This window comes from Phyllobates terribilis, unplaced genomic scaffold, assembly GCF_046119375.1.
Source record: "Phyllobates terribilis strain yellow unplaced genomic scaffold, ASM4611937v1 Scaffold_10__3_contigs__length_209671492, whole genome shotgun sequence".
Lineage (NCBI taxonomy): Eukaryota > Metazoa > Chordata > Amphibia > Anura > Dendrobatidae > Phyllobates > Phyllobates terribilis.
Genome location: NW_027362770.1, coordinates 171,188,797 through 171,214,309, shown reverse-complemented (window position 1 = coordinate 171,214,309; position 25,513 = coordinate 171,188,797). Strand labels below are relative to the sequence as shown.

General features: G+C 42.7%; 1 protein-coding gene across 1 annotated transcript in view; it reads left to right on the top strand.

Moving 5' to 3' along the window:
* The first annotated feature begins 14,484 nt into the window (after positions 1-14,484).
* TMEM178B (transmembrane protein 178B) overlaps positions 14,485-25,513 on the top strand; it is a 369,358-nt gene continuing 358,329 nt past the window's right edge. Inside the window, exons 1-2 of the mRNA XM_073650145.1 lie at positions 14,485-14,635; positions 15,218-16,375. Coding sequence (XP_073506246.1) covers positions 15,994-16,375 — 382 coding nt within the window. The 5' untranslated portion in view covers positions 14,485-14,635; positions 15,218-15,993. The remainder of the gene's footprint in view (positions 14,636-15,217; positions 16,376-25,513) is intronic.

Genomic DNA, 25,513 nt, shown 5'->3' with positions numbered 1-25,513 from the left:
GAGGTCTCTTGGTCAGGAATCCTATGCATGCCACACCTCCTGCCCAGTCCTGGGAGGGGAAGAACTTCCCCTATATAAAGCTGGGGCTGAGGCAGGGTTAGTGAGAAGAGTAGAGAGAAGAAGAGGAGCAGCATAGGAAAGAAAGATCAGGAGCTCTGTGGGAGCAGTGCTAAAAGGAATCAGGGGCTGGCAGCTGAAGAGCTCGCCCTGATTGAAGAGTTACCACCGGACCCGGAGTCCGAGGCTGTGGGGATTAACCCAGACCCAGCAGCAGAAACCGCCCGGCAGGGGATTTCAGGTCCTCTGGCCAAGAAACCCGAAGGCACGGTCACACGCGTGGGACCAGCACCGCCGTCGTGGAGCGGAAGCCACTAGAAGGCCCCGAGTCACCGGCCATACGGGTGAGCACCACACGGTACACTCAGGGACGTGGGCTACCTTTACCCGCCTCTAACAAGGAAGCCAGAAGAGTACAATTAGTTGGGGAGGCCTACAACTCCGCCTGGCCAAGGGGGATCCCATCTGCTCAAGGACTGACCAGGCCCCGACCGCTAGCCAGTACTCCGGGAGGGTCTATCTTTGTCACCAGTAAAGACCCTGAACTACACCGCATCGTCTCTGAGTGGTTCCTACTACCCCCATCATCCACGTCGGCTGCCCTGAGGCCATACCCCTCCCGTTGGGGGTTATACCATCCACGCTGCACCATCCTTCCACCGGCCTCAGCGGTCTGCCCTGCAGCGGCAGCTCCATAGCTGCATTCAACGGGTGGCGTAGTCGTCTTACATCTACTGCTAATATACTGCCACTCAGCTTGACTCCCTGGGCACGGACCAGGTCACCGCCACGAGACTACTACCCCTATCAGATCCGGCTCCGGGTAGGCTCCCGCGTGCGCAACGCTACTCAGCACGGGCCCAGGGGCGCGTCACATGTACATTACACCGCGTGCAGAATTATTAGGCAAATGAGTATTTTGATCACATGATACTTTTTATACATGTTGTCCTACTCCAAGCTGCATAGGCTTCAGAGCCAACTACCAATTAAGTAAATCTGGTGATGTGCATCTCTGTAATGAGGAGGGGTGTTGTCTAATGACATCAACACCCTATGTAAGGTGTGCTTAATTATTAGGCAACTTCCTTTTCTTTGGCAAAATGGGTCAGAAGAGAGATTTGACGGGCTCTGAAAAGTTCAAAATTGTGAGATGTCTTGCAGAGGGAGGCAGCAGTCTTGAAATTTCCAAACGTTTGAAGCGTGATCACCGAACAATGAAGCGTTTCATGGCAGATAGCCAACAGGGTCGCAAGAAGCGTGTTGGCCAAAAAAGACGCAAAATAACTGCCCATGAATTGAGGAAAATCAAGCGTGAAGCTGCCAAGATGCCATTCGCCACCAGTTTTGCCATATTTCAGAGCTGCAACGTTACTGGAGTATCAAAAAGCACAAGGTGTGCGATACTCAGGGACATGGCCAAGATAAGGAAGGCTGAAAAACGACCACCTTTGAACAAGAAACATAAGATAAAACGTCAAGAATGGGCCAAGAAATATCTTAAGACTGATTTTTCAAAGGTTTTATGGACTGATGAAATGAGAGTGACTCTTGATGGGCCAGATGGATTGGCCAGAGGCTGGATCAGTAAAGGGCAGAGAGCTCCACTCCGACTCAGACACCAGCAAGGTGGAGGTGGGGTACTGGTATGGACTGGTATCATCAAAGATGAACTTGTGGGACCTTTTCGGGTTGAGGATGTAGTGAAACTCAACTCCCAGACCTACTGCCAGTTTCTGGAAGACAACTTCTTCAAGCAGTGGTACAGGAAGAAGTCGGTATCGTTCAAGAAAAACATGATTTTCATGCAGGACAATGCTCCATCACATGCATCCAACTACTCCACAGCGTGGCTGGCAAGTAAAGGTCTAAAAGAAGAAAAAATAATGACATGGCCCCCTTGTTCACCTGATCTGAACCCCATAGAGAACCTGTGGTCCATCATAAAATGTGAGATCTACAGGGAGGGAAAACAGTACACCTCTCGGAACAGTGTCTGGGATGCTGTGATGGCTGCTGCACGCAATGTTGATTGAAAACAGATCAAGCAACTGACAGAATCTATGGATGGAAGGCTGTTGAGTGTCATCATAAAGAAAGTGGGCTATATTCATCACTCATTTTTTTGTTTTTTGTTTTTGCATGTCAGAAATGTTTATTTCTAAATTTTGGGCACTGATATTGGTTTACCTGGTGAAAATAAACAAGTGAGATGGGATTATATTTGGTTTTTATTAAGTTGCCTAATAATTCTGCACACAGTGTATAATCAGTGTTATAAAATACTATCACTGGCACATGAGAACCCGGGTGTCACTGCACAATGAGCCATTCAATCACACCGCTGCAGCCAATCAGGTGATGTCAGAACTCCGGTGGATAAAATCACTAGAAGGTGGAAGGAGTCAGAAAAACATAAAGTTTATTCAGTTAGGGAATATGATGATTTTTTTTCTCTTTCTTGCAGGTGTGGACTCTTTAATTTATTTATGTATATGATCTGATTATTTTAATGTTTTTGTATATATAACCTACATGATTTGTGTTTTGTAATACTGGATGATTTTTGTTTATTATAATTGTATTTATGTTTGTTTTTATAATAAAAATTGCCCCTATGTACAAGAATATAGCTACTATAATACTGCCCCCTATGTACAAGAATATAACTACTATAATACTGCCCCCTATGTACAATAATATAACTACTATAATACTGCCCCTATGTACAAGAATATAGTTACTATAATACTGCCCCCTATATACAAGAATATAACTACTATAATACTGCCCCCTATGTACAAGAATATAACTACTATAATACTGCTCCTATGTACAAGAATATAACTACTATAATATTGCCCCTATGTACAAGAATATAACTACTATAATACTGCCCGTATGTACAAGAATATAACTACTATAATACTGCCCCCTTTGTACAAGAATATAACTACTATAATACTGCCCCTATGTACAAGATTATAACTACTATAATACTGCTTCTATGTACAAGAATATAACTACTATTATGCTGCCCCCTATGTACAAGAATATAACTACTATAATACTGCCCCCTATGTACAAGAATATAACTACTATAAAACTGCCCCCTATGTACAAGAATATAACTACTATAATACTGCCCCTATGTACAAGAATATAACTACTATAATACTGCCCCTATGTACAAGATTATAACTACTATAATGCTGCCCCCTATGTACAAGAATATAACTACTATAATACTGCCCCTATGTACAACAATATAACTACTATAATACTGCCCCCTATGTACAAGAATATAACTACTATAATACTGCCCCCTATGTACAAGAATATAACTACTATAATACTGCCCCTATGTACAAGATTATAACTACTATAATACTGCCTCTATGTACAAGAATATAACTACTATAATACTGCCCCCTATGTACAAGAATATAACTACTGTAGTACTGCCCCCTATGTACAAGAATATAACTACTATAATACTGCCCCTATGTACAAGAATATAACTACTATAATACTGCTCCTATGTACAAGAATATAACTACTATAATACGGCCCCCTATGTACAAGAATATAACTACTATAATACTGCCCCTATATACAAGACTATAACTGCTATAATACTGCCCCTATATACAAGACTATAACTACTATAATACTGCTCCTCATGTACAAGAATATAACTACTATAATACTGCCCCTATATACAAGACTATAACTATTATAATACTGCCCCTATATACAAGACTATAACTACTATAATACTGCTCCTTTGTACAGGAATATAACTACTATAATACTGCTCCTATGTACAAGAATATAACTACTATAATACTGTCCTCTATGTACAAGAATATAACTACTATAATACTGCCCCCTATGTACAAGAACATAACTACTATAATACTGCCCCTATATACAAGACTATAACTACTATAATACTGCCCCTATATACAAGACTATAACTACTATAATACTGCCCCTATGTACAAGACTATAACTACTATAATACTGCCCCTATATACAAGACTATAACTACTATAATACTGCTCCTATGTACAGGAATATAACTACTATAATGCTGCCCCCTATATACAAGAGTATAACTACTATAATACTGCCCCTATATACAAAACTATAACTACTATAATACTGCTCCCTATGTACAAGAATATAACTACTATAATACTGTCCTCTATGTACAAGAATATAACTACTATAATACTGCCCCTATGTACAAGAATATAACTACTATAATACTGCCCCTATGTACAAAACTATAACTACTATAATACTGTTCCTGTGTACAAGAATATAACTACTATAATACTGCTTCTATGTACAAGAAAATAACTACTATAATACTGCTCCCTATGTACTGGAATATAACTACTATAATACTGCTTCTATATACAAGAATATAACTACTATAATACTGCCCCCTATGTACAAGAATATAACTACTATAATACTGCCCCTATATACAAGACTATAACTACTATAATACTGCTCCTTTGTACAGGAATATAACTACTATAATACTGCTCCTATGTACAAGAATATAACTACTATAATACTGTCCTCTATGTACAAGAATATAACTACTATAATACTGCCCCCTATGTACAAGAACATAACTACTATAATACTGCCCCTATATACAAGACTATAACTACTATAATACTGCCCCTATATACAAGACTATAACTACTATAATACTGCCCCCTATGTACAAGAATATAACTACTATAATACTGCCCCTATATACAAGACTATAACTACTATAATACTGCCCCTATATACAAGACTATAACTACTATAATACTGCTCCTATGTACAGGAATATAACTACTATAATGCTGCCCCCTATATACAAGAGTATAACTACTATAATACTGCCCCTATATACAAAACTATAACTACTATAATACTGCTCCCTATGTACAAGAATATAACTACTATAATACTGTCCTCTATGTACAAGAATATAACTACTATAATACTGCCCCTATGTACAAGAATATAACTACTATAATACTGCCCCTATGTACAAAACTATAACTACTATAATACTGTTCCTGTGTACAAGAATATAACTACTATAATACTGCTTCTATGTACAAGAAAATAACTACTATAATACTGCTCCCTATGTACTGGAATATAACTACTATAATACTGCTTCTATATACAAGAATATAACTACTATAATACTGCCCCCTATGTACAAGAATATAACTACTATAATACTGCCCCTATATACAAGAATATAACTACTATAATACTGCCCCCTATGTACAAGAACATAACTACTATAATACTGCCCCTATATACAAGACTATAACTACTATAATACTGCCCCTATATACAAGACTATAACTACTATAATACTGCCCCCTATGTACAAGAATATAACTACTATAATACTGCCCCTATATACAAGACTATAACTACTATAATACTGCTCCTATGTACAGGAATATAACTACTATAATGCTGCCCCCTATATACAAGAGTATAACTACTATAATACTGCCCCTATATACAAAACTATAACTACTATAATACTGCTCCCTATGTACAAGAATATAACTACTATAATACTGTCCTCTATGTACAAGAATATAACTACTATAATACTGCCCCTATGTACAAGAATATAACTACTATAATACTGCCCCTATGTACAAAACTATAACTACTATAATACTGTTCCTGTGTACAAGAATATAACTACTATAATACTGCTTCTATGTACAAGAAAATAACTACTATAATACTGCTCCCTATGTACTGGAATATAACTACTATAATACTGCTTCTATATACAAGAATATAACTACTATAATACTGCCCCCTATGTACAAGAATATAACTACTATAATACTGCCCCTATATACAAGAATATAACTACTATAATACTGCCCATATATACAAGAATATAAATACTATAATACTAACAGCTATGTACAGTATAATGATAACATTTAATTTTAACATTTGTGACATTTTTACAAAATCGATCGGAATTTCTGAAAGTCCTGAAATTGCCCGTGAGACTCCATGTTGCCCTCGCATAGTCTCAGGGGCACGGTTTTATGCTATGCTATGGCCACAGGGTAATTATTCTTCCATATGTGATGTAATCCTGAAGGACTGAAGCTATAATGTCATGTACGATGGAATATTTATAAGGGCCCTAATGAAAAATGCATACGTATGTTCTAAGAGGGAGCATATGTATATACCCGGAGACAATGCTCACGCACAAAGACGCACGCGGATCTGTACAGGGAGGGCGAGACTATGCTCACGTAGGCAATTATAGACAATTACCGACACCATTGCCGCCACTTAAGTGCTATATTCAGAACATGGCGGGGATGGGAAACTGCGAGCGGAGAGAAACACATTCTTCTGCTCCTAACCCAGGCTCTGTCGATATAACAGGCTGCTGTATGATGCATCACTTCTGTAAGATGTCAGATCTAGGTGTAGCGGCCCTTTAAGAAAATGATATATTGCTCAAATCAGTTTTTTTTTAATTTTGTCAATTTTTCTTTCCATTTCACAATTTTTCTTAAAAATATATATTTCTTTAATTCTTGCAATTCTCACACCGGCCACTGGGACTTTTATAGACTCTAACTTCCTGTTATTACAGGAAGTTACACGCACATTAGCAGCAATGAACAGACTCCTCCCCTATCTGTTTTATCAAAGCATCTAATGAACGTGTGCAAAGGTCATTGTAAACGAATAAGGAGGAGGTGAGCTGTGACATCGCTTAAAGTGATTGGTGGATCCTTTGTTATCAATTGTGTATAGAGGCGTTACCTTAACTGTCATTGTAATCCTGTCTATGATGACAAGGAAACTGCTGAAAAGTCTTCCTAAAAAGACTGAAAGTGTCTAAAAAAGCCCCTGTAGGACAAGTTGTATTTTTCATTTTACAATGTAGCAAAAAACAAGAAAAAAATATCTGATGGAATTCTGAAAAAAAAAAAGCTTCTGACCCCCCTCCACAAAAAAAAGCACACAGACTATGTGCCAGTTAGAAAACACCACTAAACAACTGTGTCCCCAACTGTGTGACCTAGAAAGTAATCAGCTCTCGGACAGTAATACTGCCCTGTATGGTTCATGGAAGGTTAAAATGCCCCAAGTGCCCCTTTCAAATAATAATCACCCTGAGTGTCCCCTTACAGTTACAATAAAGAAATAATGCCCCCATTTAGAACAAATAAGGTCTCCTGAGGGTCGCTTCATATAGATAGAGATATAATAGATAGATTAGATAGATAATAGATAATTAATAGATAATAGATAGATAATAGATAGATAATAGATAATAGATAGATAATAGATAGATGATAGATAATAGATAGATAATAGATAGATGATAGACAATAGATAATTAATAGATAATAGATAGATAATAGATAGATAATAGATAGATAATAGATAGATAATATATGATAGATAATAGATAATTAATAGATAATAGATAGATAATAGACAGATAATAGATAGATAATAGATAATAGATAGATAATAGATAGATGATAGATAATAGATAGATGATAGATAATAGATAGATTAGATAGATAATAGATGGTAGATAATAGATAGATGATAGATAGATAATAGATAGATGATAGATAATAGATAATAGATAGATGATAGATACATAATAGATAGGTAATAGATAATATATAGATAATAGATAGATAATAGATAAGATATAGATAGATAATAGATAGATGATAGATAATAGATAGATAATAGATAGATAATATATAGATGATAGATAGATAATAGATAGATAATAGATAGATGATAGATAATAGATAGATGATAGATAATAGATAATAGATAGATAATAGATAGATAATAGATAGATAATCGATAATAGATGATAGATAATAGATAGATGATAGATAAGATATAGATAGATAATAGATAGATAATAGATAGATAATAGATAGATGATAGATAGATAATAGACATATAATAGATAGATAGATAATAGATAGATAATAGATAGATAATCGATAATAGATAGATAATAGATAGATGATAGATAATACATAGATAATAGATAGATAATAGATAGATGATAGATAATAGATAGATGATAGATAATAGATAGATAATAGATAGATAGATAATAGATAATACATAGATAACAGATAGATGATAGATAATAGATAGATGATAGATAATAGATAGATAATAGATAGATGATAGATAATAGATAGATAATAGATAGATAATAGATAGATAGATAATAGATAGATGATATATAATTCATAGATAATAGATAGATGATAGATAGATAATAGATAGATAATAGATAGATGATAGATAATAGATAGATGATAGATAGATAGATAATAGATAATAGATAGATAATAGATAGATAATAGATAGATGATAGATAGATAGATAAAAGATATAGATAATAGATAGATGATAGATAATAGATAGATAATAGATAGATGATAGATAATAGATGTAACGGGTCCGGGAGGCGGAACCTCTGAGCTACTATACAAGGGGGCGGCCCTTGTAAGGGAGCGGGTGGCAGTCTCTGGGTGAACGGACAGGGAGTTACGGCAAGTGATCAGGGCAGTCTCTGGGTAAGGGGTAGGTACGACCTGTGATGGCAGAGCCTCCGGGTAGGCTAGCAGGCAGATGGTAGATGTGTGCTCCCAGGTGAGCAAGCGAGAGTCTCTGGAATAGCAGGTGGTCACGGCACGTGACAACGGGACCTCCGGGCTGGCAAGCAGGCAGGTAGGTAACGGAGAAGCGCTCCCAGGTGAGCGGGCAAGAGTCTCTGGAATAGCTGGTGGTCACCGCACGTGACAACGGGACCTCCGGGCTGGCAAGCAGGCAGGTAACGGAGATGCGCTCCCAGGTGAGCGGGCAAGAGTCTCTGAGATAGCTGGTGGTCACAGCACGTGACAACGGAGCCTCCGGGCTGGCAAGCAGGCAGATAACGGAGAAGCGCTCCCAGGTGAGCGGGCAAGCTGGTCCATAGACAGACTGACCGGAGTAGTAAGGCAGACCGTCGGACCTCAGGCAAGCAGGCAGGTAGCTGATATGCGCTCCCAGGTGAGCGGGCAGGCTGGTCCTTTAGACAGACTGACAGGAGTAGTAAGGCAGACCGTCGGACCTCAGGCTGGCAGACAGGTAACAAGTATTCAGGCAGGAATCAGGCAGGTAACTAGCAGGAAACTGGCAGGAAACTGGCAACAGGACCTGAGGGCTGAAGCACAGGTGAGACACAGGTGCAAACAACATTGCTCGGGCACCTCCATTTTGGAGGAGGTGCCTTATATATGATGAAGTCCTCCGGCCATTGGCCGGGGACTCTTTAGGGCGGCGCGCGCGGCCCCTTTAAGAGGAGGGAAGCGCGCGCGCGCCCTAAGCACAGGGGCCGGGAAGGAGCGCGCGCTGAGAGCAGAGCAGGAGGAGGACGCCGGGACGGAGCGCGCGCTGACAGCAGAGCAGGAGGAGGACGCCGGGACGGAGCGCGCGCTGACAGCAGAGCGGGGAGAGGACGCCGGGACGGAGCGCGCGCTGACAGCAGAGCGGTGAGGGGAGCAGCGTCCCTGCCTAGCAGAGGGCAGGGACGCCAGCGCTACAGTACCCCCCCCTTTAGGCCCCCCCTTTTTTAGGCCAGACAGAAATTTAGCTAGGATGAGAGGGGCATGGATATTCTCCCGGGGCTCCCACGTTCTCTCCTCAGGACCAAACCCCCTCCAATCTACCAAGAAAAAGGTCTTTCCTCTTACCCTTTTGGTGGCAAGAATGTTCTCTACCTCAAACTCGTCCTCAGCAGAAACCGGAGCAAGAGGCGTACCTGTAGACTTAGAAAAAGAGTTAAGTACCACAGGTTTGAGGAGAGATACATGGAAGGAGTTAGGGATCCGTAAGTTGGCCGGGAGTTTCAATTTATAGGCCACCGGGTTGATCTGACTGATAACCTCCAGTGGGCCGATGAACCGAGGCCCCAACTTATAGGAAGGGATCTTGAGCCGGACATATTTGGACGAGAGCCAGACTTTATCCCCAGGACGGAATTGAGGAGGATCCAGACGTCCTTTGTCAGCGTGCCTTTTCATACGCTCGGATGACAGAAGGAGTGCGGACCGGGTACTCTCCCATATGGAGGAAGACTCGCTCTCGTGATTGTTGTACGAGAATTCGGCCCATGGCAGGAGATCCACCCAGTCAGAATGGTGAGCATTAACGAAGTGCCGGAGGTAACTGGTCAGGTTCTGATTGATCCGCTCCACTTGACCATTAGACTGTGGGTGGTAAGCGGAGGAGAAGTCCAGAGTGACGTCTAGCAATTTACAAGTGGCTCTCCAGAAACGAGAAGTGAACTGTACTCCTCGATCCGACACGATGTGACGGGGCAGGCCATGAAGACGGAAGATGTGGCGGATAAAGACTCTAGCCAGCTCGGGTGCAGACGGAAGACCTGGCAGGGGAATGAAGTGAGCCATCTTGGAAAAGCGGTCAGCGACCACCCAAATGACCGTACAACCGGCAGAGACGGGCAGATCAGTTACGAAGTCCATCGCTATATGCTGCCAGGGGGCAGCAGGTGCTGGCAGAGGAAGAAGGCGGCCGGCCGACAGGTGTCTCGGAACCTTGTTGCGGGCGCAGGACACACAGGCAGAAACAAAGTCCATAACATCCTTGTGCAGGTTAGGCCACCAGTAGTGCCGGGTAATAAGCTGGAGGGTCTTTTTCTGACCGGCGTGGCCAGCTAGTTTAGACGAATGACCCCAGTGTAGGATCCTCTCCCGATCAGGTACCGATACGAACGTCTTACCAGGAGGGAGACAATTTAGACTCACGGGGGCCACCTGCATTACTCTGGCGGGATCGATGGGGCAGTCACATGGTCTATGAGGTGGTAATGTCTCTGCCTCCTCCATATCAAAGACATCAGCACAAGACCAATAAGGAATCGGAAGTCCAGGTAGATTAGCTGGGATAGGAGAGGGACGGACGGAATGGACGGGAACCAGACAGGTTTTATGACAGTCTTGTCCCCAGCGAAGGACTTCTCCGGTTTGCCAGTCAAGCACGGGTGCATGTCTCTGGAGCCAAGGCAGACCTAGCAAGAGGGCGTGAGAGAGTCCAGGCAGAACGTGAAGGGAGATACTCTCTGAATGCAGCATACCCACTTGCAGAGTAATGGATTCGGTGATGAATTGGATGGGGCGAGATAAGAGGCCCCCATCCACGGCAACAACAGACAAGGGTACAGCCAGAGGTTTGGTGGGGATGCGGTATTTCTCCACCAGGGACAGTGAAATAAGATTTCCGGCTGCTCCAGAGTCAAGTTGGGCTAGTTCGGAATAACGATTCTCCCCGCAGATGATTGAGACAGACAGCAGCAGGGATGGAGAGGATTTATTTTTGTCTAGATCAAGTCCTCTGAGCGAACCTAGACACAGGCGTTCTCCCGACCTCTCCGGGCAGGCACGGATCCGATGCTCCTTACTGCCACAGTAGAAGCAGCTCCCCTCGGCACGGCGAAAGTCCTGACGGGATTTGACCATCTTGGTCTGGTCGACCTGCATAGGCTCAGGAGAGTGTACCTGGGGAGAAACGGAAGGAGTGACGGGTTTCAGAAAAGTAGGAACCAGACGTGGAAGCCCCTTTTCACGGGTGACCTCTTTGGCACGTTCCTGGAACCGTAGGTCAATCCGGGTGGCAAGAGTTATTAGGTCATCGAGAGTGGTAGGAATGTCCCGACCAGCAAGTTCATCTTTAATACGGCTGGACAGACCCTCCCAGAAGACGGATACCAGAGCTTCGTTATCCCAGGCCAGCTCCGAGGCAAGGGTACGGAACCGTATGGCATATTGACCCACGGTGAGGCTTCCCTGACGGAGGCGTAGCAGAGATGATGCGGATGAGGTCCTCCGTCCGGGTTCGTCGAAGGCTTTCCGGAAAGCCGTGAGAAAGGCAGGCAAGTCGGACACCAGGGGGTCTCCTCTCTCCCATAGAGGATTTAGCCAGGCCAGAGCCTCCCCGGTGAGATGGGACATGATGAATGCAATTTTGGCTCGGTCGGAGTTAAACTGGTGGGACAATAGTTCAAAATGCAGGGTGCACTGATTTATGAAGCCCCGAGCCAGGACGGAGTCGCCTCCGAAGCGAGGAGGTGCAGAGAGCCGGGGTCCGGAAAAGGATACCATGGTACTGGCCGTAGTTGCAGGATCAGACAGGGTGTTCAGGCGAGTATTAACATTCCGCAGATGACCCAGGATGGCCTCCTGTTGGGACTTCTGACGGGACAGTTCAAGACAGAGGTCCGAGAGCGAGGGAGCTTGGGTGCCACCGGGTTCCATGGCCCGAGCAAACTGTAACGGGTCCGGGAGGCGGAACCTCTGAGCTACTATACAAGGGGGCGGCCCTTGTAAGGGAGCGGGTGGCAGTCTCTGGGTGAACGGACAGGGAGTTACGGCAAGTGATCAGGGCAGTCTCTGGGTAAGGGGTAGGTACGACCTGTGATGGCAGAGCCTCCGGGTAGGCTAGCAGGCAGATGGTAGATGTGTGCTCCCAGGTGAGCAAGCGAGAGTCTCTGGAATAGCAGGTGGTCACGGCACGTGACGGCGGAACCTCCGGGCTGGCAGGCAGGTAGGTAACGGAGAAGCGCTCCCAGGTGAGCGGGCAAGAGTCTCTGGAATAGCTGGTGGTCACCGCACGTGACAACGGGACCTCCGGGCTGGCAAGCAGGCAGGTAACGGAGATGCGCTCCCAGGTGAGCGGGCAAGAGTCTCTGAGATAGCTGGTGGTCACAGCACGTGACAACGGAGCCTCCGGGCTGGCAAGCAGGCAGATAACGGAGAAGCGCTCCCAGGTGAGCGGGCAAGCTGGTCCATAGACAGACTGACCGGAGTAGTAAGGCAGACCGTCGGACCTCAGGCAAGCAGGCAGGTAGCTGATATGCGCTCCCAGGTGAGCGGGCAGGCTGGTCCTTTAGACAGACTGACAGGAGTAGTAAGGCAGACCGTCGGACCTCAGGCTGGCAGACAGGTAACAAGTATTCAGGCAGGAATCAGGCAGGTAACTAGCAGGAAACTGGCAGGAAACTGGCAACGGGACCTGAGGGCTGAAGCACAGGTGAGACACAGGTGCAAACAACATTGCTCGGGCACCTCCATTTTGGAGGAGGTGCCTTATATATGATGAAGTCCTCCGGCCATTGGCCGGGGACTCTTTAGGGCGGCGCGCGCGGCCCCTTTAAGAGGAGGGAAGCGCGCGCGCGCGCGCCCTAAGCACAGGGGCCGGGAAGGAGCGCGCGCTGAGAGCAGAGCAGGAGGAGGACGCCGGGACGGAGCGCGCGCTGACAGCAGAGCAGGAGGAGGACGCCGGGACGGAGCGCGCGCTGACAGCAGAGCGGGGAGAGGACGCCGGGACGGAGCGCGCGCTGACAGCAGAGCGGTGAGGGGAGCAGCGTCCCTGCCTAGCAGAGGGCAGGGACGCCAGCGCTACAATAGATAGATGATAGATAGATGATAGATAGATAATAGATAGATGATAGATAGATAATAGATAGATGATAGATAATAGATAGATAATAGATAGATAATAGATAGATAGATAATAGATAGATGATATATAATTCATAGATAATAGATAGATGATAGATAGATAATAGATAGATGATAGATAATAGATAGATGATAGATAGATAGATAAAAGATATAGATAATAGATAGATGATAGATAATAGATAGATAATAGATAGATGATAGATAATAGATAGATGATAGATAGATAGATAAAAGATATAGATAATAGATAGATGATAGATAATAGATAGATAATAGATAGATGATAGATAATAGATAGATGATAGATAGATAAAAGATATAGATAATAGATAGATGATAGATAATAGATAGATAATAGATAGATGATAGATAATAGATAGATAATAGATAGATGATAGATAATAGATAATAGATAGATAGATGATAGATAATAGATAGATAATAGATAGATAATAGATAGATAATAGATAGATGATAGATAATAGATAGATGATAGATAGATAATAGATAGATGATAGATAATAGATAGATAATAGATAGATGATAGATAATAGATAGATAATAGATAATAAATAGATAAAGAGATTTAGGAATATTCTAAAGATTATGGACGGATATTTGACCAAACCTATAACATAAATCTGACTATTTCTGTCCGTTCTTCCATTTATCTTCCTTCATCCATCAGTCATGCTGACAGTTTCCCCTGATGTAGGCTCCAGTCATTTGCTGCACTTCTTTCTCCCGCAGTATGTATGTATGTATATATATATATATATGTATGTGTGTGACATGTTCCTTTTCCGTCTTCTTTCGGGAGGCTCGTTCCTCTTTAAGGAGCCGTATAAGACATGATCCTCACGTTGCAATGAGTGACGTCATCTGTTCTTGGCTGAAGCCTTTCTGTATTCTGTCTCTGGTTTCCGACCAAGGCTGCGGGCTGACTGTATGCACAAGGCACGGCAGATTCCCAGGTGAACCCACCGACCAACTGTCTCCTTCTAGATCTTTTCTGCAGAATGCTAATTCCGCGCTGATCGCTTCTATTGGACCATTGAGGCTTAACCTTAATTTATTATTAAAATGAGCTGTATTTTTTAATTGTTTTTTTTTCTAGCAGAGATGATAGTATATAGGTGCCTGTGCCCCCTCCTCACCTTCCCCGTCCTTTTCCTCTAATGCATGCATTTTTTTTTATTCCTTTTTTGCGTTCTATCTGTTGACGTTTAGTCTTCCTTTTTTTGCTAGATGTCCATTTGGTAGGTTGTGAGCCCTATCTTCCTTTGCTGCCTGATCTGATCTTGGCTTTATTGTTTCCGAGACGAACGGATAAGACTAAAAAATCTTGGATTATTTGGCAGCGTGAGATGGGCTAAAATCCTAAACCCCCTATTTAAATAAGGCTTGTGTAACGCGCAGGCACCCTTTACTGTCTGGCTGCGATTCTAGTGATACAGCTATTTCTTATTTCCAGAGATTGCTGCTGCTGTCCATGGTGCTGAAATGTCTCCTTTGCTTTCCCTCTTTTCTCCTCCCCCTCTCACCTTCCATTTCAGAGGAGACCAAGGGAAGCGGCTCAGAGGATGAGACGTTGGAAGACGAGCGATTGTCAAGCCCTGAGTGAAGAAGAAATCTTTCAGCTGCTGATTACAGGCTGCTGACAGGCGAAACGGACCCGAAGCCGATGAATGGGGGAAAAGCGGGGCATGGAGGCTGAAGGTACGATGATGATGACGATATATGTGTTGTGAAACAAAGGATCCGTCTGCTTGCCCACAGGGATCTTGCTACCAGAGACACAACAGGGAGGCTTCACGTTTCTTAGCTTCGAGAAGAAGAACCCAACAGCATCGTTGAGTTTGGACTCAATGAGTCTGTCGAAAAAGAGGATGCGGAGAACACAAAAGCTCTAAGGCTGTGGTTTCGCTCGGGCATGTTGCCCTTTTTTCCTCTACTTCCATCTCTTTGACTCCTTACCGACAGCCTGGTGGATAGGGCCAACCATGATCCAACACCCAACATCCCAACGACGGGCTACCTAAAATTTTTTGGAGGTTGACGTATGTATTGAGAGTCCTGTCTTTCTACGTTCTGCTTTTTCAGGGGGTGGCGGGTTTTCTGACGAGTTTGGTCCAAACTAATGACTAACCTCAACGTTCCAAAATCGGATCGAACGTCAAGGTCCGAGCGTATTTTTGGGATTCGGATCTAAAGCCCTTGGTTTTTTTTTTTTCTTCGGGTGGTTACGGCTTTGGCCTATGGTGCAAAAATAAAAACCGATTGAGAAACAACAACGACAAAAAAATGTTGATGGCCCTGTGAGATCGGAGGGATGGCTGCCGGAAGATTACTGCTCTACGCCGGACTGTCTTTAGCTTTGTGTGCCCTGGGCATGCTGGCTGTGGCTATCTGCTCCGACCACTGGTATGAAACGGATGCCAGGCGGCACCGGGAGAGGTGCAAAAGTTTCACGAATAGAAGGATCGACCCCGGATTCATTTATAATTCCAACAACAACCTTCCGCTTAGGGCGAGCAGGTCGAAGCTGGACCGCTGGGAGGGCAAGCTACTTCTAACTAGGAACAGGAGGCAGCTTTTCGCCATGAGCGCTGCTGACGAGTGCAATAGACAATATAATTCTACCAACATGGGCCTCTGGAGGAAATGCCACCGGCTAGGGTTTGATCAAGATATAGAAGATATCGTTGCCAAAGGTATGTACGTGTTACATCATTGTGCTGAATGCTGTAATAGCCTGTAACCGACTGCAAAATATTGAACAAATTCTATTATTTATTTATTTTTATTTATTTATATATATATTTTTTTGCTTTTTTATTTTTATATTTTCGCTTTTTTTATTTTATTGTTGTGCATATATTTTTGCTTTTTACATTTATTTTTTTTTTTTTTACATATTTTTGCTTTTTTTAATTTTTTTATTTATTTTTAATACTTTTGCTTTTTATTAGACATATTTTACTCGTTTTTTTTTTTCTTTTTAACCTTAAATCTTCATAGATGGAGGAACACAACACGAGCTGCGGAAAGCAGCAGCACATGGCCTTAGCTGTGTACAGATGGAGCTGACCTTGCCTTGGCCGTCTGCAGGTGGAGCAGACCCTATTGTAACGCCTATAAACACAGCCTACTTACGTTACGCCTTTTCGACAGGGGCTACTCTCCATTCTGCAAGTAGGGCAGATTTTTACACTACAGTCCGCTTCATCTGTACAGCAAAGTCCATGCTGCAATACAGTCTGCTCTAGCCAGAAACAAAAGATGCCGCAGCACAGTCTGTATAGTAAATGCGATGCTTAAAAACACAGTCTGCTCCACCTGTATCCTGACTCTGAGGATACACTACAGTCTCCTTCATCTGTATGGTAAAAACACGCTATGGTGTTTCATCTCTGATGTTAAAATAGAGTCTGCTTCATCTGATGACTCAATACAAATGATTTTTTAATGATGCACTAAAGTCTGCTCCATATGCATGCTGAAAATATGCTAAAGTACAGACTGTGTCATCTTTATGTTAAAACATGTTCAGGAAAGTGATGACACAATGCTTGGTTGTACAGTCATTTTTAATGATACACTAAAGTCTGCTTCATCTGTAGAATTGAGATATGTGGAAATACAGTCTGGGGTGAAACTGATGTTAAAATACAATCTGCTTCATCAGTACCAGGAAACTGATGGCACGATACTAGGAGCAATTGGTTCTATGTGATTTTTTTTGATGTTACACTAAAGTCTGCTTCATCTGTGTAAGTAAAATATGTTAAATTACAGGATGAGTATGGTAAACAGAAGCTAAAATACAGACGATACACCTTTAAGGGGTTGTCACCAAGCTTTCCCTGACTCCTGAATGACACCTCTTCCTATTTATGCTGTAATACATGCCACTCTCCTGCGTCACTAACACATTCCGGAGCCGGAAAAAGCCGACAGGCAACCCTGTAATGGTGGCCATATTGGTTGTCACCTTATTTTTAAAGGAGCAGGTAGAAAAATATGTGTTTTTTTTTACTTGATTTAAGGAGGATTTAAGGTGGAACGTTCTTCAAAGGTTTAATTATTAAGTGGCGGCTCAGTCTCCTCCTGCATTGAGCCGTCTCAGTTATTAGTCGCCATCCCCCAGCGTTTTACGACCTCCTGTGGGCCTAAATGGTTTTAGTATTCCAAGTACATTCACAATCCTGATAAAAAAAAGGCTTTGGCGGTGTCTGTGTAACAGGGAATTTGTCTGCTCAGTCTTATCACTTTTCTAAACAATCAGCATCCACCTCCTCCTCCTCCTACCTAATTCCGAGAACAAAATGTTCTAGACTCTCCGAAAAAAGCTGCCCCTATACAGTCATGGCCAAAAGTATTGAGAATGAGACAAATAGTAATTTTTCCAAAGTTTACTGCTTCATTTTTTGTAATGGCAATTTGCATATACTCCTGAATGTCAAAGAGTGATCAGCTTAACAGCAATTACTGTACTTACAAAGTCAATATTTGCCCAGAAAATGAACTTTAACCTCCAAAACATATTTCAACATCATTGCAGTCCTGCCTTAAAAGGAGCAGCTAACATCGTTTTAGTGATTGATCCATTAACACAGGTGTGGGTGTTGATGAAGACAGGGCTGGCGATCAATCAGTCATGATTAAGTAAGAATGACATCACTGGACACTTTAAAAGGAGGCTGGTTCTTGGTATCATTGTTTCTCTTCAGTTAACCATGGTTATCTCTAAAGAAACACGTGCAGCCGTCATTGCACTGCACAAAAATGGCCTAACAGGGAAGAGTATCGCAGCTACAAAGATTGCACCTCAGTCAACAATCTATCGCATCATCAAGAACTTCAAGGAGAGAGCTTCCATTGTTGTCAAAAAGGCTCCAGGGCGCCCAAGAAAGACCAGCAAGCGCCAGGACCGTATCTTAAAACTGTTTCAGCTGCGGGATCGGACTACCAGCAGTGCCGAGCTTGCTCAGGAATGGCAGCAGGCTGGTGTGAGTGCTTCTGCACGCACTGTGAGGCGGGGACTCTTTGAGCAAGGGCTGGTTTCAAGGAGGGCAGCAAAGAAGCCACTTCTCTCCAGAAAAAACATCAGGGACCGACTGATATTCTGCAAAAGGTACAGGGAGTGGACTGCTGAGGACTGGGGCAAAGTCATTTTCTCTGATGAATCCCCTTTTCAATTGTTTGGGACATCTGGAAAACAGCTTATTCGGAGAAGAAGAGGTGAGCGCTACCACCAGTCTTGTCTCATGCCAACAGGAAAGCATCCTGAAACCATTCATGTGTGGGGTTGCTTCTCAGCCAAGGGAATTGGCTCACTCACAGTCTTGCCTAAAAACACAGCCATGAATAAAGAATGGTACCAGAATGTCCTCCAAGAGCAACTTCTCCCAACCGTCCAAGAGCAGTTTTGGCGCCCAACAATGCCTTTTCCAGCATGATGGAGCACCTTGCCATAAAGCAAAGGTGATAACTAAATGGCTCATGGAACAAAACATAGAGATTTTGGGTCCATGGCCTGGAAACTCCCCAGCTCTTAATCCCATTGAGAACTTGTGGTCAATCATCAAGAGACGGGTGGACAAACAAAAAACAACAAATTCTGGCAAAATGCAAGCATTGATTATGCAAGAATAGACTGCTATCAGTCAGGATTTGGTCCAAAAGTTGATTGAGAGCATGCCAGGGAGAATTACAGAGGTCTTGAAGAAGAAGGGGCAACACTGCAAATATTGACTTGCTGCATTAACTCATTCTAACTGTCAATATAACCTATTGGTACTCATAATATGATTGCAATTATATTTCTGTATGTGATATAAACATCAGACAAACACTAATAAAAACCAGAGGCCAGCAGATCATGTGAAAATATAATTTTGGGTGTCATTCTCAATACTTTTGGCCATGACTGTACATCAGATAATTGCTGGCAGAATCAATTTTCAGCCCCAATCCTACTATTAATACCTGATATACTGACTCAATTATGAACAACAGAGAGGCCTGTTTCCCCTTTCTACTCCAACCAGCGTTTCGCTTTGTGCTTCCTCAGGGGGTGTTTAGATAATTACCAGTTGAATCAACTTTGACCCTCAGTCCTATTAATACCTGAAATGCTGGCCCAATTATGAACAACAGCGAGGCCTATTTCCCTTTGAAAGAACAGATTGAATAATGGCAGTCATCGCACGTTGCAAGAAAATTTCTTGATTCTTTAATCCATTATGAACACAAACAAAATGACAGGCATGGAGTGAGCAGGGAGAAGGTGCTGGACGATGGCCGTTTCACTCTGTAATGGTGCTTCTATGGGTCCAAATCACCTGTTTCCCTTTTATTCCACTCCAACCTGCGTTTCGCTTTGTGCATCCTCAAGGGGTGTTTACATAATCGCCGGCTGAATCAAATTCATCCCTCAATCCTACTATTAATACCTGAAATGTTGACCCAATTACAAACAGCAGAAAGACCATTTTCCCCCTTACTGCACTCCAATATGCGTTTCGCTTTGTGGTTCCTCCAGGGGTGTTCAGATAATTGCCAGCTGAATCAACTTTCACCCTCAATCCTACTATTAATACTGGAAATGGTGACCCAATTACGAACAGCAGACAGGTCAGTTTCTCCTTTACCGCGTTCTAACGTGCTTTTCGGTTTGTGCTTCCTCAAAGGGTGTTTAGATAATTGCTGGTTGAATCAACTTTCACCCTCAATCCTAGTATAAAATACCTGAAATACTGACCCAATTATGAATAGCAGAGAGGCCTATTTCTCACTTATTCTTCTCCAACATGCTTTTGGCTTTGTGCTTCCTCAGTCGGTGTTTAGATAATTGCCAGCCAGCTGAATCACCTTTTAGCCCCAATCCTACTATTAATACCTGAAATGCTAACCCAATCATGAACACCGGAGAGGCATGTCTTCCCCTTACCCCACTCCAACCTGCATTTCGCTTTGTGCTTCCTCAGGGAGTGTTTAAATAATTGCCAGCTGAATCAACTTTCACCCTCAATCCTACTATTAATACCTGAAATACTGACCCAATTATGGACAGCATAGAGGGCTGTTTCCATTCACTCCACCATCTGTTTCGCTTTGTGCTTCCTCAGGGGGTGTTTAAATAATTGCCGGCTGAATCAACTTTCACTCTCTATCCTACTATTAATACCTGTAATACTGACCCAAATATGAACAGCATAGAGGCCTGTTTCCCTTCATCCCACTCCAACATGCGTTTCGCTTGGTGCTTCCTCAGGAAGTGTTTACTCTTTAGATAATTGCCAGCTGAATTAACTTTCATTCCCAATCCTACTACTAACGTGAGTTGCTGATCTACAGTGAAAAGTGAAGTTGGGAGGGAAGAGGCACATCTGAAAAATATAAGAAGACCAACTTAATTTTTTTTCAAAGGTAGACATAAAACAGTGTTAGACTGAAACAAAAAAAAATATACAAAATTACTGCTGAAAAAAGTAATGTTTGTGAGAAACAATTATCTACACATAAAAAAAAACATGCAACATGAAAAGTCATATTCTCTGTATAATACCTGAAATACTGACCAAATATCGAACAGCAGAGGCCTGTTTCCCTTTTACCACCACTCCAATGCGCGTTTCACTTTGTACTTCTTCAAGTAGTGCTTAGATAATTGCTGGCTGAATCAACTTTCATCCTCAATCCTAGTATTAATACCTGAAATACTGCCCCAAGTATGAACAGTCGAGAGGCCTGTTTCTCCCTTTCCCCACTTTAACCCACGTTTCGCTTTGCGCTTCCTGAGGGGGTGTTTAGATAATTGCTGGCTGAATCAACTTTCACCCTCAATCTTATTTTTAATAACTGAAATACTGACCTAGTTATGAATGACACAGAGGTCTGTTTCCCCTCACCCCACTCCAATGCGCGTTCAGCTTGAAGCTTCCTCAGGAAGTGTTTAGATAATTGCCGGATGAATCAACTTTCACCCCCAATCCTACTATTAACGTGAGCTGCTGATCTACAATGAGAGGGGGGAGGAGGTGCTTCTGAAAATGTAATACAGCCAACTTTCTTACTATTTTATGTCTACCTTTAAAAAAAAAATAAAGAGTTATGTAGAAACAAAAAAAATATACAATATAACTATTTTTTTTTAATAAAGATGACTTTTTGAAGCAATTAGCTACACATAAAAAACATAAAACACGAAAATTCATATTCTCTATGTAACACCTGAAATACTGACCCAGTTACAAACAGCAGAGAGGCCTGTTTCACCCTCACCCTACTCCAACACGAGTTTCGCTTGGCGCTTCTTCAGGAGGTGTTTAGATAACTGTCGTATAAATCAACTTTCACACTCAATCCTACTATTAATACCTGAAATTCGGACCCAATTATAAACAGCAGACAGGCCTGTTTCACATTTACCTTACTCCAACACGTGTTTCGCTTTGTGCTTCCTCAAGGGGTGCTTAGATAATTTCTGGCAGAATAAATTTTCACCTCCAATCATACTATTATTAACATGAGCTGCTGATCTACAGTGAGAGGTGAGAGTGGGGAGGGAGGAGGCACTTCTGAAAAATTTAGTAAAGCCAAGTTTTTTTTTTTGCAAAGGTATAATTCCCTCCAGACACATTATATTATGTAAGGATTTGCTGAAGGAGGGTCAATTTGCATTGAGCAGCATAATGTAGAGACAGACCTGGATTCCAGCACTGGGTAACTTACTGGGCTGCCTGCTGTACTTTTGATAAAATCACTGTTTTGATAAAATTACTAAAGGACTAATAAACCTGCTGCCAAGTAGTCCTCCATATTCATGAGCTCTGTATCATCACCCCTTCACCACTAATTGGCAGTTTTCTCCCTATGCACAGTGTATACAGAAATCTGCCAATCAGAGATGTGGGCAGGGTTATACAGGACTCAACATTCAGAGACCTGATAGATAAAATTGTGATTTTATCAAAACTGCAGCAAGCAGCTCAGCAAGTGAAACATCACCGGAATCAGGATCTCTGCTCCTACAGCATGGTGCTCTCAAATGTGGTAGCAAAAACCTGGTGACATATCACAATCTGAATTAAAAATAACAATTAAAACCCTTGCAATTCACACTCTGGCTACTTGGGCAATTTTAAACTCTAACTTCCTGTTATTTCAGGAAATGCACACGTACATTAGCAACAAAGGACAGACGCATATCCTATCTATTGTCTTGAAGCATCTAATGAGCGTGTGAAAAAGCTTATTATGAAGGGAGAGGAAGGAGGTGAGCTATGACATCGCTTATTGAGATTGGGGGATCCTGTATTATCAACTCTGTATAGAAATGTTAACCCTGCCTCTGACGATAAGGAAGCTACTCAAAATTCTTCCTAAAAGAACAGGAAGTATGAACCTAAAAAAAAAACCTCCAGTGGCCAATGTGAAAATTGCATGATAACCAATTTTGTTTTTAATAAAATTTTGTTTTTTAATAATAGGGTCATTTTCTGATGCCACGTTCCCATTAAGTTTATCTAATGCAATGATAAGTCTTCTGTAAGGAAGCAAACTCTAATTTTAGGCTTCGGAGACGCTGACTGTAATGATCTTCAATGGGCTGATTGACAGGAAGTCCAAGCAGATGCAATAAGAAGGCAGCTCGACCCAAGGTGTCCGGCAAGATAACAAAGTTGAAGGATGCACGTTAGAACGTTCGACCAACAGCTATCTCCATCGATTGACCCCATAAAACGTGCATGCAGGGATAGGGGGAGCATGCACACTCTCAGTGAGCTGATGAATAAGCCAAAATTCTTCTGGAAAACCACCATGTTGCCCACCGGCTATTGATCTAACGATATTTATGGACTTATAGGCCCCTTAGTTTCACACAGGGTGGGTCTTACATTGGATGATACCTTGTATTTTTCAGCCATACTTGTTAGCTCGCTGGGAAAATCAGGAGGCTCCCGGTAAAAGGGGAGACATCTTGGCCTCTCATAAGAGTCTATAAGGTTTTCTCTGACCCATCATCTCAGGAAGGTGAGGATCAGATCCTTGAGGGCGTGGAGTGGGTGGGGGATAATGGATGGGCATGGTCTGCAGAAGAGGAAGGAACAGGGCTGAATATTTATAGCGCAAGACTCATCCTCTTACGGATGCCAGACAGAGTCAGCAGATGTTTAATTATCATCAGAGAACAGGGCTAGAATGAATGCTAATACTCCTTGTATGATAACAGGTGATGAGGACAGTACAGCTTCTCGACGATCCTCGCTCTCCCAGTACAGCAACATCTGCAAATGCCACAAAGCATGCTCCCTACCTCTGCAAATACCACAAAGCATGCTCCCTACCTCTGCAAATGCCACAAAGCATGCTCTCTGTCTCTGTAATTGTTACAGAGCATTCTCACTACCTCTGCAAATGCCATAGAGAATGCTCACTACCTCTGCAAAGGTCACAGAGCATGATGACTACCTCTACAGATGTCACAGAACATGCTCACTACCTCTACAGATGTCACAGAGCATGATCACTACCTCTACAGATGTCACAGAGCATGCTCACTACCTCTACAGATGTCACAGAGCATGCTCACTACCTCTACAAATGTCAGAGCATGATCACTACCTCTACAGATGCCACAGAGCATGATCACTACCTCTACAGATGCCACAGAGCATGATCACTACCTCTACAGATGCCAGAGCATGATCACTACCTCTACAGATGTCACAGAGCATGCTCACTACCTCTACAGATGTCACAGAGCATGCTCACTACCTCTACAAATGTCACAGAGCATGATCACTACCTCTACAGATGTCAGAGAGCATGCTCACTACCTCTACAGATGCCACAGAGCATGATCACTACCTCTACAAATGCCACCGAGCATGATCACTACCTCTACAAAGGTCAGAGCATGCTCACTACCTCTACAGATGCCACAGAGCATGCTCACTACCTCTACAGATGTCACAGAGCATGATCACTATCTCTACAAATGTCACAGAGCATGATCACTACATCTACAGATGCCACAGAGCATGATCACTACCTCTACAGATGTCACAGAGCATGCTCACTACCTCTACAGATGTCACAGAGCATGATCACTACCTCTACAGATGCCACAGAGCATGATCACTACCTCTACAAATGCCACCGAGCATGATCACTACCTCTACAAAGGTCAGAGCATGCTCACTACCTCTACAGATGCCACAGAGCATGCTCACTACCTCTACAGATGTCACAGAGCATGATCACTATCTCTACAAATGTCACAGAGCATGATCACTACATCTACAGATGCCACAGAGCATGATCACTACCTCTACAGATGTCACAGAGCATGCTCACTACCTCTACAGATGTCACAGAGCATGCTCACTACCTCTACAGATGTCAGAGAGCATGATCACTACATCTACAGATGCCACAGAGCATGATCACTACCTCTACAGATGTCACAGAGCATGATCACTACCTCTACAGATACCACAGAGCATGATCACTACCTCTACAGATGTCACAGAGCATGCTCACTACCCCTACAAATGTCACAGAGCATGCTCACTACCTCTACAAATGTCACAGAGCATGATCACTACATCTACAGATGTCACCGAGCATGATCACTACCTCTACAAATGTCACAGAGCATGATCATTACCTCTACAGATGTCACAGAGCATGATCACTACCTCTACAAATGCCACCGAGCATGATCACTACCTCTACAAATGTCACAGAGCATGCTTACTACCTCTACCCGATGTCACAGAGCATGCTCACTACCTCTACAAATGTCACAGAGCATGATCACTACCTCTACAGATGCCACC